Source organism: Pezoporus flaviventris, unplaced genomic scaffold (genome assembly GCF_033815535.1).
Source record: "Pezoporus flaviventris isolate CSIRO_AGI_PZ_B2104156 unplaced genomic scaffold, CSIRO_AGI_Pfla_v1 ptg000037l, whole genome shotgun sequence".
In the NCBI taxonomy this organism is placed as follows: Eukaryota; Metazoa; Chordata; class Aves; order Psittaciformes; family Psittacidae; genus Pezoporus; species Pezoporus flaviventris.
In genome coordinates this window covers 15,670,001-15,687,449 of record NW_026892585.1, presented here as the reverse complement: position 1 = coordinate 15,687,449, position 17,449 = coordinate 15,670,001, and the positions used below count along the sequence as shown (strand labels likewise).

The 17,449-nt window shown below is 39.0% G+C and overlaps 1 protein-coding gene across 2 annotated transcripts in view; it reads left to right on the top strand.

Moving 5' to 3' along the window:
- Nucleotides 1-5,357, top strand: part of SKAP2 (src kinase associated phosphoprotein 2) — a 117,433-nt gene extending 112,076 nt beyond the window's left edge. For both annotated transcript variants that reach the window (XM_061464826.1, XM_061464827.1), the window contains 2 exons: nt 4,704-4,805; nt 5,203-5,357. In XM_061464826.1, coding sequence (XP_061320810.1) covers nt 4,704-4,796 — 93 coding nt within the window. In that variant the 3' untranslated portion in view covers nt 4,797-4,805; nt 5,203-5,357. The remainder of the gene's footprint in view (nt 1-4,703; nt 4,806-5,202) is intronic.
- Nucleotides 5,358-17,449: the final 12,092 nt, after the last annotated feature.

Genomic DNA, 17,449 nt, shown 5'->3' with positions numbered 1-17,449 from the left:
TAATGCAACTATACAATAAATCTATGACTTACATTCTTAAAGATGACCATTTTATTGCTGTCTTAAAACAACTCTACTACCTGTGAAGAAGTCTCATTCAGTTATCCAGAACATTTGTCATTTTCTGCTTTTTAGAGGAAATGCTGCTCTGTGGCAGAAATGCTCCCTGGTTGATAGTGTATCATCCAGCAATTACACCAAAGGAAGTTCTAAAACTTTTAGCTAGTCTGAATCTCCTGGATGAATTGGAGATGTTTTTAAATATTCTATTGCCAGAATTGGCCCCCAGGATAGTCTTACTAAAAATAAAAAATTCTCCCTGCTTCCTGCACATCTTTAGCTTGATGGGAGAGGCCACTTATTTTAACCCCAAACAGGCCTACAGATACATTTGCCTTTCAGTTTTAAAGTTTGCAGATCTTCAGCCAGTAAGTTTATATTACTTATAGTGCCACTGGAAGAGAACAGGAGAAAAATCTTGAATTCACACACTTCAGTTGTGTTTCTTTAAATACAACTGCATTGTTTTCTTCAAGACATTGAAACACAATGATGATTTTCAGCAACTTTTTTAAAGAAACAAAACAAATAAAAACTCCTACCCCACAAAACACAAAAACCATACCATATGTATTGAACAATAGGGACCAATTGCATAAGGACCAGATGTTCTCAACTTTTGCTGAAGTTAATATGGTGCAAAGCATCTGGAGATCCTCATTTACGCAGAGGATCTGTCCTAAAGGTAGAGACTGTTTTGGAAATCCCCTTAAGTGTAAAAATTTTATCTTCTTGCATATCAAAATTCTCTTCTGCATAGTACAGAAATTGTGGACTTAAAAGGTATCTGTAAAAAGCAGGTAGTGTATTTCTCCCTTACTGTGTTTTCCCCAAGCGCAAAAACTTTTACGATCCATGTCTCATGGAGTCACACATACATACATATCGGTGCAGGGAAATTGGTGGGATGGGGACAAGAAGCAGCATCTGCTCACAGTGTGTTCAGTTGAGAGCATTTCAAGAGCCTGTAAACCCTGACGGGATTGTTTTCCCCTGCTATCATAGTGCTCTGTATAGAGTGTTTTGCCAGCACGTTAAATGTTGTTAACCTGTTCCTTGCTGCACTGTGAAATTACTTTGGTTAATACATTTCTGCTTGGGGGGGGGGGGAATAAATCCACTCTGACAGTGGAAGTAGCTTAGAAAGCACTTGGTCATTGTTAAGGTAGTTGTTTTGTGTTATTTGGCATAATACATTCCTTTGCCCTGGTGCTTGTCTTCCAGGGGTTGCGGTGGCCCCTTCCTGCCCCTGCCTCTGCCTAACATTGCCTGGTATGGCAAATGTGCTCCCAGTCACATGGCAGAGCCCTGGCTGCACACTTGTGCATTCTCCTCATTGCAGGGCTGCTGGATCTGGCCCTGCCCCCCTCTCCTATCCCTCTCTTTGCCTTGGAGCAATTCATTTTGCAGTTATTGAATTTCTTTGGAGAGTTATTTTCATACAGCGAGCATCACAGCACCTCTGGATCTTGATAGCATTTCTACATACAGAGAAAGAAGCTTTGTGTTAGTAATTACCTAACATTGTCAGGAGCTGACTGCAGGCCTCTTTCTAGTGATAACAGAATAACCACATAATGTAGCTTTATAGCACATGATTAATAGAAAATAATTACACATCCTACAAAGGGATGCAATATTTCTTATAAATTGACTACAATGGTTCCTTAGATTAAAGGACTCTTCATTATTTTATCAGTCCTTCTGAAGTATAGTTGCTTGCCTATGTTAGCAGTGATGTTAAGAGCTGAATGCGGTGAAGGATACCAGATGGTAAACTCGGTGGTACCTGAGATCTGAAGCTGATGCTTGCAAAAGCACTGTGATTCCCAACTCCTAAGAATTCATATAAAACTCCAAATCGTATCCTTCTGTGTATTATTCATCCTTTCCCACAAATGTGGGCTTTAGGGTTTTATTCTACACATCTTAAGCAGCAGTAACAGGCATATGGACCTCACAACAGCAGTGTAATAATTAAATTATATTGCTATAAAGCAGTTTATAGTTGCTAATGTTGATAGAAACAATACATCAATTTGGATTTTATATGTGACTTCAAAAAAGGAATGGTTGGTGATGGCGGTGAGACTGCTTATCTGCCTGACCAGTAAGCGCTCTTTTGTGGTGGTGAGGACGGAAAGGAGTGGTTAGGAGTTTAAAGAGAAATGTCTGTACTTTAATCAGTCTGAAAAGGAGTGCTATCTAATTATTCTAAACCCTGAGATTAAGGTTTTATATTCTTGGTAGTGAGGTATCCGCATTATATTTTTGTTTGGGCTTCTACAGTCTGCAGATAGTTTAATTGGGATTCATGTTGCTCTTGAGACCCATGCAAAGAATAGTAATGTAAAGTAAAAGCTTCTGTGTTGCAATATTGTCTGTATGGTGTAATGGTTGCAGTGAATCCTTAAATTAGTTTACTAGTCTGTTACATCAACATCCATTTCATCTTCTCACTTAGCTTCATGCCAGAGCAGTAAGTGGTGTATTAGTAAGTAGCAAAACCCAGAAAGTTTTCAAAACAGCAGCATGCTTTTAATTTTAATTTGAGGTATCTGAATTGTTTCTTTTAAAACAATTGTTTCTAAGTTCATGTAGTGTTGCTAAGTGGAACATTTTCAATGGATAATGTAGTCTACATGCTTTTTCTGTGCCATTTGTCATATGCAATTTAATGACCGCTTAACTAAGCCCTTCCCTCATTTCATGTATTGTTTGTTTTTTTGGCTGACGTCTAGCAAAACTTGCTTAATCACTTTTGTCAGTCACTTCACGAGTTCCATGTAACAGCTTAAGACCTTTTGTTGCTTTCTCTTGGAGAGATTTATTGCTGAGATTCCAGTAGTATACATGAGTACTGCTCCCTACAGCAATTTCCCACTTCAGTTTAGAAAACCAGTTTGTATATATAACCAGTGCATTGTGAGATAAACCACAGATCTTAAAACAGGCTGATCTGGAACATTATAAACCTCAGTGTCAGGTTATTATTTAGCCTTTAAGGATTTGGGGTGCAAAGTGTACCCCCATGGGAAAAGTTATGAGGGGTTCTTAACTTCTACGAAGAGCAGTTTGCACTGAAGATCAAGTCCAGATACCTCTAGACTTTCAGACCAGCCCCAGTCCCAGCAGTCTATTCAGCAGTGGAAGGGGGAAGAAGGTGGAATTATTTTTGCAGCTTTCTCATTTGTATGTTCACATCAAAACCAGAGGTTTCCTGCTGCTTTTTAATGTGGATTTTCTTTAAAGCATGCTTACTGCAGTATTTTATGGGTAGTAGGATACAATCTGTTAAATCACCAATTCACTATGAAGAGAGGGAAGAAAATGTTTAATTTAAGACTGGTGTTCACCCTTCCACAATAAGAAAACATAAAAGTGTGTGTGTGCCTGCATGCAAACGCATTTAAAGCAAATAAAAAGGAAAAAAAACCCCTACAAAATACAAAACCCCCTGAGCCCACGTGAAAGTGGGCCATCAGCAGGGCTTCGTTGTAGTTAAGCACAGGGAGAGCTGAGTACACTAAGCACCTCATAGGACCCTAGAGAACTCTCTACCTGGCCAAATATGCCAGCAGCAAATCATTATAGCTCGGGCTCTAATGAAACTCCATTAACCCTTAAGCTCCACTTGACTATTTATAACCAAAAAACTTTATCTACAGCCAAAGTAATAGCTTCATCTCAGTAGGACCATTAATTCAAAATCCTACAACCTTTTGCTTTTCTCATTGGAAGAGCAGTGTAGCAGGAAGCAGATGTTGCTTACCAGAGATATCTGTGTATTTCGTATTTTCCGTGTTTGTTCCAAAGTAATTTCTGTCTTACTAATCATTCAATTTTGAATGGGGTCTCTGTTTTAATAATGCTTCATTTGTAACTCAATACATGTGTGTGTGCAATTTCAGCTGTTACAATTTATTGAACTGCTGTTAGGATTGATCTTAAAATATTTACCTCATAGGAAAAAAATTAAATTTGGATCCCACAATACTTGGTATTGCTTTTGGAAGATATTATTTCTTTAAACTATTATAATTCATTTTGTTTCATATTTATCTCACTAAGCCTAAACAAATTTCAAACAAAAGTACATTAGTCATCTGTCAGACATATGAGATCTGCTGTAGAATTTTCTGCAAGCCTAAAGCAAGGGTAGACTTTGACCATAGAAGGAGATTATGTAGTAGATATATAGCGTTCCCTTCACATCTGAGTGAAGTAGCTTTTAAAATAAAGTTGATTGTAAGTTTCTCAGAGTTTAGCCTTGTGGTACTAAAAGAATCCCAGTTGATTCTTATAGGTCAACATTGCGCTATTAGATTTTAGCTTCAAAGATAAGGTTTTTCTATTTGTGATGAATAGAGGATAGAGGTCAGCTATTTTTAGTAGGTGTTATAGAGAAGCGTGGCTGTAATTAAGACATTTTCCTGAGCATGCCTGGCCTTCTTAAAACTTAACTTCTGCGTTTGCCTAACAGTGCATGTGAATGCCTCCAACAAAAAGATAACAATGTTTTAATTTTCAGTTGAAATGATTGTAACTGTATATAAGAGAAAGCATCCATAAGGAGTTGCATACAAAACTCTATTGCATTTATGTGAGACTAAAGGTTAATATTGCATATTGTTTTCAATTAGGAGTACAATAGATTTGGCTGGTGGGTAGGAGAAATGAAGGGAACCATTGGCTTGGTGCCTAAAGCCTACATAATGGAGATGTATGATATTTGAGAGGCCTGGGTAAGTACATTTTAATCCAATCTTCTGTAATGTCTTATATGTTCCCTTGTTCTCTGTTTCATAAGTATTTCTTTCCTGGAACCTTTGCAGGAGTCCTGTTAACATAAAGATTATGGCAAAATATATTGAAGGTTCAATTAAAGCACTTTTTCTTGGATTCTGTATGAAATATGAAACCACAGTGTACAAAAGATGATGTATTTTATAACTATGTTCCTTTTCCAGATTTTTTTTTTTCAGTAGAATTCATGTGCTTTGTAGTTTTATTACTTTAGTATATATGCATGTATCTGTGCAGAAAACTGTGGAAGGGGATAGATATTTGGTCTGGGTTTGACATGCGCGCTTGAGGTTTTCTGTTTAATGATGAACTTTCAACTTCCTTCTTCCTAATCAGGAGAAATCTGCACTTGGGAGTGGTGTGCAGCTGCAGTTTACAGACCCGGCCTCCGAAAGAAGAAGATTCTGCCGTACACATTCTGTGGTTTCAGTAAATGTAGCCAGATCGTTGCCTTGTGTATTTTAAACATTAAAAACTGTAATTGATCATAATTCTGAGGAAATGTTCTTCTTCATCACTTTTTATAGAATTGTAGCGCTAGGAAATGAAGTAGATGGTAATTAACATATGGGGCACAAACAGCCAAATCGTGCCTGTTGCTTTTTCCTTCAGCATACTAGCAGGACTCTGCACAGCGTTGGGTTTGAGTTCTTTCAGGGAATTTCCTCAGATTTAGAAAAATTAATCTGAACTTTGAAAGTAGAAAACTGTTGCTCAGTTCATGCATGCATTAACCTTTTAATGCTTACTGTACATTTTGTGCAGTTTCCTAGAAGACTCAAGCAAAATTTATGCGTAATATTGCAAGTCTTCAGGGTATTCTTTTCCAAATGTTCTTGTATTTTGCTTTAGCCAATGATTTATTTTTCTCATATATTCAGTATTACATTGTTAATTATTATTTTGTTACCACAAAATGAAGCCTTGGCTCTTTTGCTGATAATAAATCAGCCTGTGTGGTAATATTGCCCTGATACCGTTCTCACTTGGAGATAGGAGTGATGTGAAAATGTATAAAAATGAGAATATATTAAACCCCACAGTTTTTGCTTAGTCAACATGAGGCAAATGGCAGCTAAGAATGATTTTTGTCTGTGGTAGCGTGAGCTATTTTCTCTATACCTTATAGATACTTTCACAATAAAATCTGGGTACCTTGTTGATAGGTGGAATTCGTGATGTAAGTTGTGTTCAGCAGACATCTTCAGCTCCACAAGGATTCTTAATATCTCTCAGTGTCAAACCCAGCTCTTTGTGGCTAAAAGCATCAGTTTAAACATATAAAAGTACACTAAAATACTGTCACTTGTGTGGAAGGGGTTGGGCAAGTCAGAGTTAATACTTGTTTTGGAGATGGGCTTTGCTATTAGCAGGCAAGACCAACTTTTTTGAGTCCTCCCACACACTTGATTTGTGAGACCCTTAATCTGCCAACGAGGCAGGTCAAGCCAGTCTGCGAATCGCTGAGCCTGTGCAGGTCCCCTTGTAGTTGCTTGTGCTGTTTACGCTTCAGGCGGGCCCTGGAAACACTGTGGGTTAAAAGGTAATGTTAGTCTGAACTCGGAATTAGATCCTTTCGGTAAACTGAGATGTTGTGCTTTATGTTAGCTAATGTATGGTACTTGATGGTACGCTGGATTCTAATAGGAGTCAGACAAGGTACAGAGTCTCGCTGTAATTTTTTAAAAGAAGAGATAGTCGTTGAAATTGATTCTGTATGTTATCAGTGAAGCATTAAAATGATAGATTATGGTCTTCAGATCTTTTACTACTTTAATTTATCAAGTGTGCTTGTGGATTGTGTACAGAATGTGAAGCGTTAATATCACGGCTAGAACACCTCCTTCTCTCTTGTTAATATGGCACTGTAATAAATCTGCCGGCCAAAATGTCTTTGTATTAATTACGTAATTCCCAATTCCACCACCACCACCTACTCTTTTGGAGTAAGCCCCCTCCTGTCGTTGAGACGAAGTGTATGCACGGGAAACTCGATCTGGGACAGGAGGGATGGGGGGATAGCGGTGCCGAGTGGGAAGCCGGAGGTGGTAGCGGGGTCCCAGCGCTACCGGGGGAAGGGAAGGGAAGGGGCGGCTCTGCGCGCTACGCGCTGCCCTGCGCGCCCGCAGCGGTAGGTGGCAGCAAATTTTCATATCACAGGAGGAGGAGGAGGCGGAGGAGGAGGATGAGGAGGAGGAGGCGGAGGAGGAGGAGGATGAGGAGGATGACTATGATGTGAGGAGGAGCCCGCCCCTTCCCTTTTCCGCCACTTCTGCCGTATGTCCAGGAGAGGGAGTCCTTACCCAAGCGATGGGTGTGGGGCCGGCCCAGAGCCTGCTCCCCTGGGTGGTGGCAGCAGGAGAAATGAAGTGTCTTTTGTCTGTAGTTCTGCTTTAGAGCTCCCCTCACTCCCTTAGGACATATGTATGTGTGGCTGTAAACAAACTGCCTTAAAATCCGAAATGTGAAAGATGTCCTGAAACTCACTTGAAGTGTCTGGGTATAAACCAGCAGTGGACCACGGATGAATTGGTTACTTGAAATCTGTGCAAATACCATAACCTTTTTTGGGTAAGAAAACCTCTGTGAATACAACTTAAACAAACCCCAGTGGTACAAAATGCTAATTGCTTTATTTTCATTGTTTACCGAGGTTGCGCTTGCCTTTGTGTGAACAGTAAGCAAATGTTTTCGAGGTGTTGCGAGTCATATTCTGTACAGCATTTTACTTGGTTATTTGCTCTGTTCTGGATTTGTACTATACTGCCATTAGATCTTACAATAATGTTCAACTCTGCAAATTTTTAAGGTTCAAATAAAGTTTAATTGTTTGCAAACTGTTATGATGCTAATAATTCAACAGCCTGCTGTGTTACTAATGAAATTACTTTGTTATGATTAATTTGGAAAATAGTGTGTTGATTGTAGTAATTAAGCACAACAAGGTGAAGTAAATGATTCTAATGCCATCTGGCCTCCAGACTGAATGAAGAAATGAAATGGGGCTGTCATTTGAATTTATTCGGAGAAGTAAGGGTAATACGAAGGCTTTTTATAGCAGTTGCACCCAGATATAATCGTGCCACTCTGTAGTATTTTTTTCATGTACTTCTACATACAGATAACCAGTTCATGTATTTTTCCAGCATCCAGTTAGGGTATACCTCTTTGTGCATGCTGCCACTAATTGCATGTACTGATAGTAGTGTATGTGCTGGTTCTTCCATCATAGAGATGTATGGATGAGATTTAGAAAAGTGGTGTACGTTGGTGTACTTTTTGCTCCTCCATTAATGATAAAAACTTTCTTTGACTGCAATTAAGCTGAATGTATATACTACTTAAGATCCCATTCTATATTCAAAGCCAAATGCGTAAAATTTGTTCTTTTTGGCTCTGCATTCTGAGTATGACACAGCATTAGAAGAAGCGTAAAGAATAACCCTTTAGAACCTGATCCAAAGACTGTTGAAACTGAGAAGCCATTGAATTTGCTTGCTTCTGCATCAGGCTCTCAGAACAGTGCTCAAAAACAGGCAATACAATTTCAAAGTGCCTTTTGCTGAATGCTCTGTGTTCTCTTTCTGAAAGAGATGCAGTTATTTCTATAAGCTGGACTAAACAAAAGAAAGGCACTGACTTCTCTACAGCTGAATGATAGAAATCCATTTTTCTATCTCAGGTAAATCAAAATGAAGTTACGTCTGTAGATCTGAGTCCTGGCTTGGTAAAGTTCACTGGGATCTGTAGGAAAGCTGTAAAATATTAAAATGTGATGAAAGTAACCAGGTAGATGACAGTGGTGTGCTCTTCAGCTCCACGAGCCATTTGATGTTTCTCTCATCTCTCTCTGTCAAGCTGATGAAAAATTTATTAGTGTGTAACTGTGGGAATAAGTGTATGCATAGAAACCTTATAAACAACTTTCCACTTTACATACCACAATGTACTGATAAACTCTTAGGGCCTTTGCTTACCAGGGTTTCTCTGAGGCTGACATTTCTCAGACAAGTGCCTACTTAATTCCATCTTGATTTAGAAAAACTGACACTGAACTCAGTAAAGAGTGCTCTGCCAAACCTGCATCTTTGTTTTAGAGTTCGTTTCCTGGCCAGCATCTCGTGTCAGAGTGAGAGGGACCAGCACCAACCAACTTAAGACTATGGACTTAAATTTGTGGATTCAAACCGGGTATCTTATGTTTCTGGGATGAAATTGCTTTGTGTGATGTGGCTGTCTCTTCTTGCTACAGGAAGAAGTAAAGGGAGGCCAGGATGATGACAGGATGTGCAGGTCAAAAGGATGCTGCTTTTCTTATCCAACTGTGTTGTGGCAAGGAACGTGTACAGATAGACATATATGCATATTTGTGTATGTATATGGATATTTTGCCTTTAAATTGTGGAGCAGATCAGGCAGTGATAAGCCCTGAATTGCTATGTCATAGCCTTTTATGGATTTGTTTAGGAGCAATTTTGTAATGGGATCTAGACAATTCTGTTTCTGCTGCCTGGAACTTTCCTTAGTCCAAACTACCACAACAGAAGTTCACAGCAAGCTGGGTTCAAAGCAGAATACAAGGAAAACCGCTGCACCTGAAAGCTATGCCAACATGAGTCAAATTTAAGACTGAAATATCAGGTTCTTCCCAGCCTCCTGGGAGGAGCAAGTCTTTTAGTTAATAGGAAAAACTGAAAAATTCCAAGGTGTCATCTTGTAGTAATGGGTGGGAGAATAAAGTACAACAGAGCAGGCAGTCTGGGAAGAGCCACTGGTAGATGAAGAGGCTGATAGTTTGAAATGCCACTAACAGACATGCTATCTCTATTAATTTTCTGCTGTAGCAAACTGATGTGTTAGAGCTTTTATCCTAAACTAGCCTCAGTGTCTCACAGACCATAGAACAAACTTCCTTTTTTCCTCTGTTGTAAAACAAGTGCTACTCCATAAAGATATTTGATGGCTAATGAGCATTTTGCAGCAAGACTTTGTAAAGTTTATGCTTTGAGTTGAAAAAATATGAAAAATTCCATGTTGTTACAGTGGGAGAATTTATGTTGGCCGAATAGAATTACCAGTGTGGCCACTTCCAGCCTGCTGTAATCTCTTGCATATTTGCAAACAGTGCCGTGGTTTTTTTTAACATCCATAGGCAACCAGGGTTTTAGTTTTACACCTCATGTTACAAGACAGGGTACGTAGCACCACAGAACTGACCCTCGTGCAGAACTGCCTGGGTTAAAGGGAAAAAAAAGTATTACACAGGATCATTATCAATCTTTCAAACGCCAGCAGCATGGAAGTGTGCCTTGGCAGTCTCCCACCCAAGAGCTGACATGGCCCAATGCTGCTTTTTAATAGTCAAAACTAATAGGGTCAGCATGAGAAGAGCAGAGCGCAGGCAGTCTGACAGGCGTGGGCAACTCAGTTTATTCACTGTCGGTCTTCAGCCTCGGTGACTTATTTCAGTTTGGAAGGGAAAAGATGAAATCTGTAAACAGTCACATGGCATCAGGGAAGCAGAGGGACCATCTTCCTTTGCTGCTGTCTTCTGAGAGGGCTGCCATTCTTGCCTTATATTTAAATTAAAAGCAGCCAGGCATAAATGCACATGTGTGTGGGAAGCAGTGGGTTTTATTGTACAGTCACTTACAATCATGTTTTGATGCTGGTTTCTCCTTTCTAAAAGGCGTTTATATCTACATGCTGATAGCAGCCACACTACCTTTATTACAGAAAAACTGTATTCCTAGCTTTTAAAAAATTTCTATTTCCAGTTGTTTAAAGGGGCTATTCTGGTAACTCCTCTCTTGTCCTACATTTCTCATCATAGTAGTAATCTTGGTGTATTACATCAGGCGCCCCTTACCAAAATCCATGTGTCTTTTGTGGCACTGATTTTGGTTGCCTGTACCAATAAAATACTCCATTCTTATTTTTTGCAATGTCTTTTCCCCTTATTTTCTGGCTAATTTTGGACTTAGTTTTAAGGTATTAGACCATGACAAAAGAGGGAGGCAGGGGGGTGGGTAGTCTATCCAACTAGATTTCCATTACTTAACAGAAAAATAGGCTATCCACATTACCGACTATGAGAACTGTTTTGGTCTACCCATTCATTGTTTTGTTCTTCTGAGACTGGCACATTATAGATGATGTGGGTACTTAACCAGTCTGGACTGAGATTACCTATTCAGCTACTTCCTGTTTTATGATAGCCACCAAAGGTCACCTATAGGTCGTTATCGACTGGCAACCAGAATTACCTCCCCTCTAATGTATCTTGCATTGCTCTGAAAGCGGTGTTTGGGAAATGAGCATTTTGTCTCATGGGCTTTGTAAATTTTCAGAAAGTGAAAGAAACTTCAAAACACAGAGGCATCACCACAAATAATCTCTCTCATGAAGCCATGTTTATGGCTTTCACTTCTGTAAGTACTCTGTCTTCACTGTGTTCCTGCATCCATTTACTTATGCAAAATTATGGAAAGGAGAACGTGTGCCATGAGGTGTCTTCCTGAAACAGATTTGTACAGAATTGGGTCAAGTTGGTGTTTCAGGTACAGAATAAGGAGATGTCTGCTGGCGATTGTGAACCTGAATCTATACCAAGGGTGGTCTGTGTCAGACTTAGGCAAGCAGTGGGGAATGAAGACCTATGTGGCTAAAAAATGATCATTAGTCATCTATGTTCAATATTGTCTTGGGCCCTTCAGCTGCAGTGCTGCTACTGAAAATCTCTAATAAATTCAATGAGCTAGAAATTTATGCAGGTGTTTGTCCATCAGGTGTGGATCAGGGTCTTGAATTACAGCCTGATCTGACAGAATGGCATATGAAACCATGATGCAATGCGTTCCTGTGTAAGTATCGTCAGACAGGCTGATGATACCAAGAAGACTACGTGGACAGCAGAGGGATTTCATCATGCCCATCTAATTAAATGATAAAGATAATGTATTGCAGTGGAATTCTCTTTCGCACATTGTGGTTGATGTTGCCCTTGTTAAAGAAGCCTTCATGCACAATACCCTTGCTTAGGTGTCGTAACATTTGAAACGTGGGGAATATGTGTAAAGGTAATGCAGTCTAAGACTGACCAGAGTGACTCACAGGGATCATTAAACAGAGTACTGACCAGCTACTGAGAGCATATTTATTTCATTTTGTAAACAGTGTTTAATTATGAATTAATTGTGATAATTCAGACAATTATTTCCATAATTTTGTCTAGTTAACAGAAACAGTAGACATACTGTTTGCTAAATGCATTAACTGACATTACAGTGGCTATTCAGACTACATTCATCGTAATACTTATTAGTGTCTGCCCTTCCTATGTCTGTGGTCTCTTAAATGTTCTGCTCATACTAAGTGTTGTCATTTCTGCTGGTATTACAGAAAAAAATTGAAATGTAGGCAGTTGTCAATGACACAAACATCTTCTGTCTTTTCCACTGTCTGCTTCTTGGAAACAGTCAGTTCTGCATGTACAGGCTGAAACAAGGGAATTTAGCCATGTGACTCCTCCTTAACCTCAGCAAAAGTTGTGTAGGTAATTCATAATTTGAGAGGCCACCGTATTAACTCCTTATTGGCAATAGTAAGTATTCAGTAACATAGTTCCATTGGCTTCATTGGAAGTGCTCCTAAAACCTCTTACTTGTGTTAAATACAGGATTTAAAATCAAGTTGTTAGTGTTGTGGAAAGTTAATTTCTGTGATTTAAAAGATACCGCTAACCATGAGTTAGCTACCTAGATATAGGACGTCAATTTATGAAGTATTTCTTGATGTTCAGAAGTGCTCTGTGCCCAGCAATTCTTAACAAATATGGGGAGTATTATGAATACAAAGCAAATGGCTTTGATGGTTCTGATCTCCAGCTGCTCAGAGAAGATCTCCTTGGTGTAAGATAGCTCTTGTAACCAGATGGAAGTATTTTATGCGCTTCTCATTTTGAACTCCCAGTTCGCACACTGATGGTCTGTAGACTCTGGGCCGAGGTCTGATTGATTATGCCAGGATTAATGGGGACTTACTCTTCCAAAAACATCGCAGGTATGCCAGCTGTATGCCAGTGTAATGAAAAGTTGTGTTTGACCCCGTCTATTTCGTTGTCCCCTTCATTTCCCTACCAAATCTAAATTGTATAGGAGCAGACATTATCGCTGTCTTCAGCAACCTTTATTATAGACAACTGTCAGTGGCAGATGAATGCTTTGGCTGGGCCTCTGTCCTTTCAGACAAGGAATAAACATATGAGGATTTATCTTGTTACATGGGTACACTGACACAGAATTATAACATCTGTATATAGGGCACTGACAGTCTCCATGTCTTCCAGTATGTTCTATTTTCTCTAGGCCAAATTTATTGCTCTTATAATTAAGTCCAATCCTGAGGACTTAATGGAGTTGCACATTCTGAAAGTAGGAGGAAATACAGCTCTTGCTTAGCCAGGAGCCTGTGCCTGCTCTGGTCTGCTTGAGGTGCAGTTCCACCCCTTCCAAATGAAGGGTGGGTGACACAGGGCATAGCTTTAGGGAAAGCTCAAATTAGTCATTTTAATCATTTGCTCCATCTCACATTAGGAATGCCTGAATGACCTTTTGTTCACAGAAAGGCTTACACCCCCAATTTGCTAAATAGGATCATGTTAATCTTTGGATGACACCAAGAAATAACAGGCTTATATTGCTCCCAGGTAGAGGCAGGTTAGGAAGAAGTTGAAGCTTTCCAATGATGAAGGCAGCAAAGTGTTGGGATTGGTTGCCTGGTAGCTTCTGAAATTTCCATGTTTGGAGGATTTGGAGAACCTGTGGGGGATGAACTCACCTTTTAGGAATGGCAGAACCATGGGAATTCCTGCCTTGGGGTTGGAGCATGTGCTAAATGACCTCCTAAAATCTGTTCCAGGCCATTTTTCTGCAATTCTGTAAGTCGGCAGTGGACTAACCTCTCTGAAGTGGTAGAATAAATACAAGTCCAGTCTTAGCTTTAATTTGCTGCTGCTCTGTGGATTCACATGTTCCTCACCCCTTTCAACCACGCAGGCTCCAAGCAGGACCTGAATTCACTATTTCCTGCCCAATAAACATGGTAGCTCATTACCTCAGTAATTAATTTGGCCAACAATTAGTATTTGTAAAGAAAACTAAAGGCTTCTTTCAAGTATCATATACCTTGCTGTGCCTTAAAGCATGTTTGGCTGTACCAGATATTAAATGAATTGTGAGTATGTGCAACATTGCGTTGATTCTAATTGCCATTGAAAGCATTTCACTCGTATTTTTAAATAAATTAACTACAATTTCAAGTTGTAGCCATTTATTCATCTCAGGTAGTTACATTTTAGTTATCACTTTGGTGTCTAAATGTCTTAGGAAATAGAAAGGATGAAAATAGTCTTCAGTTTTGCCTGTGATTTCTTTCCCCCTTTCTGAGATCAAAAGAGATTTCTTCCAGGGTCCATTTAAATAAATAGAAACATTCTCATCCTTATAATAGGCTTTGGATCAGGTCACCGGAAAGGATAGTCCTCTTTTCTTTTTTTTTCATACTCTTTAATTGAATGTATGACATATATTTAATCCTGGCAGTATTCTTTATCTCTGTGAGAAGTCCTTTTAATTCTCTGTATAAGAAAGTGTTCTGTGATGTGGGTACCTGATTTTATTGAAACTCACATGTCAGGAAAAAAATTATTGCCTTCCCTGTCAAAACTGACAGTAATTACGAGGCCAAATATATAGCTGTGATTGACTTGTAAAACTAAATCTGTAATATTTCAAGTTTGTAAGTTGACTTGTGCAGCTTTCAGGAAATATAACTCAGTATTTTCTTTGCAAACTGACATCTCTTTATCCATTTCTTTTATCGTCTTTGTTTTTATTTGTGAGGGCAGGGAGTAGACAGCATTTATATAGAACATACTGGATGGCATTTAACAAGTCTGCTTCTGGGGAAAAATAGCTAAACAGCAGCTAAAGGAAAGTCAGGGAGGTTTAAGCACTCGGTTCCTTTTATGTGCTCCTCTTCATGCATAATCTTTCAGCAATAAATACTGCATATTGACTACTTAATTGTAGTGGAAACATACTTGGACAGGAGCAACGTTGTAGCCTATTTACTGCCTTAATTTTTAAAGAGTTTTTAAATTTTAAAAGGGATATTGCAGTAAATGCAGTGGTGTGCTCTTCTGTGCAGAAGTTGATATAGAAGGACTTCCTCATCAAGGCTGTGTTACTGAAAGCTCCTTCTGTTTCAGATGCTTTCCTTTCTCTTACCTTTTTATACCCAGAAAAATCTGTACTTGGTGTTTAGCCTCTCTTAGCTTGTGTGAAATTCACTTCAGATCAAACAAATGGCTTTAGATTGATTGCTGAAAAAGCCCCCAAATAGGGTTCTGTTGAGAATTTGGATTTATCCAGACTAAATATTAAAGTTTCACTTTTTTTATATTCCTAAGAAAAACCCCAGAAACCAAAACACATGCAATAGTTTCCTGGTTAATACTGAACATTTCTGAGGACTTGTAGTAAAAATTGATCCTTCTTTGGCTGAAGGAATAAAAGGCTCCTACACATCAAATAAATGGGCAAACCTATTGCTGGCCTAAAGACTTTCTAAAGGTGAGCTAACAGCATTGCCTGGAAAACAAAAAAGTAAAGAGAGGAAGGTATATCTTAAATATGACGTAGTCATTTAACTGGAGTGCAAAATTTAAGTGCTGAAGCAATATATATTAACAGCCACAAAGAGGCACTTGGAAGTGGCATCCACAATGTTGTATATGGTTTCAAATATACAATACCAGATTATTTTGGATCAGAAAAGATGAAGTTTCCTTTACAGGAGAAAATACTCTCCTTTTTACTTCATAATTTCTAGGCCGTTGGGTATTTGGCTGATATTGCTGTTAGGCTTTTCAATTTTTTCCCCCCTTTTTTTTAATTTTTTTTTTTTTTTAATTTTAAATCCAAATCATTGAAGCAAAGCCTGGGAAGTAGTAATTTCTTTGAATCTTAATGCAGTCTGTCTTCTTAATGAGCCTACTGTACTGCCCTGAAAACACCTCTTTACAAATAAACATGCTGGAAGTGATTTAGCCACGATGTCCAGACTGTGTAAACATCTAATTATTACAATAAAATTGTCAATAAATATACATTACTGCTCCCTTTACAAACGTTAACCAACTTTCTCTTTGCTTGATAAAAACGTATAAATTGTATTTTTATGTCTCAGTGGGTTTTGTTTTCATTACCCTGGTTGCTGCTCTCCAGACAAAAGAACACAGCCTAATGTCTGAGTTATTCCTGGATGGTGAAAACTCCTACAGTTGTTTATTAACATAAAGTGCAATGTTTCCTTTCAGAGTAAAATGAACTTGGAGCTTTCACAATCTGATGTTTAGTCACAGCATCTTTCTTTCCAGCTACCCCCCCCCCCCCCGAAAAAAAAAGTCTATAAACCCTGTTATTTCAGTTGTAACTGTGGGATGGGTGCACAATTAAAACCCACTGATGAGCGGGAGGAAAGAACATAATGCTGAATTATGATAAGAACATAATGCTGCATTAGAACTGAAAGAGAATATAGGAAACCAGAGTAATTTGGTCAAAAATATGGAGTTCTGCTTTCAGAATTATGGCATCACGTTGACCGTCAGTGTGGCATCATCTCCCCCCCCCCCCCGCCTCCCCATACGTAGCCCCTTTTCACATTTCTTATATAACTGGAACATTACCATTAGAAAAGCAGAGTGATACTGAATCCTAATGAGGTCTGGCCTATATGCTCCGGCAGGAGAAGAATGAGGATAATTCATTTGTATGCTGCGAAGCATTCACGACTCCATGAGTATCCCCGTGGCTTCGGCTTGTGGTGCTGATCATCTGTTCCTGCTTTAGGGGGTTTCATTGCTCCGAACAGCATCTGAGCTGGGGAGAAAATAGTTAACCGCTTTACTGCTAGCTTTTGTTATATAATGACAATTTAATACGGTGGCTATTTTTTTGTTAACCTGCTTTAAAAAGGTCTTTCAAATGGTTAAATTAATCTTCTGATTAGCTGTGCCTGCCAGGTAAAATATAAGGAGGAAAATGGTGTGGAACACAGCAGTGTAAAATGCGTTAGCCGGCCTTAGTAAACATGTCTATTTTAAATAATCAGTGTAATGACAGGCAGCCATTTGCTCAGAAAATGTTTCTTTTTTTAAATACTTTTTATTCTATTTTGCTCCCCGTGTTCACACTGCTTTTTTAGCCTCTTTTTTAAACTGAAGATATGCAGCAGAGCGACATGTTGTTTAAAAAAGGAAAGCAGAAATATTTACCAAAATCAAGGTATAAAAGATTCGTGCAAATTGCCATGTAAAATGATCTGCACAAAAAGGCATCGGGGAAGAGAGTGAAGGCTGTGCCAAACAGATGGCACACCCTGCTGTGTTTTTGATTGGAAAAGAAAGGTAACATTTGCAGCCACGTCAAAGAGACAGTGATCAGCTAAACAAATTGGTCTCCGAAGTACACCATTGCTGGAGCAAACCCTGCTGCAGGGTACAAGCGAGGTTGTATTT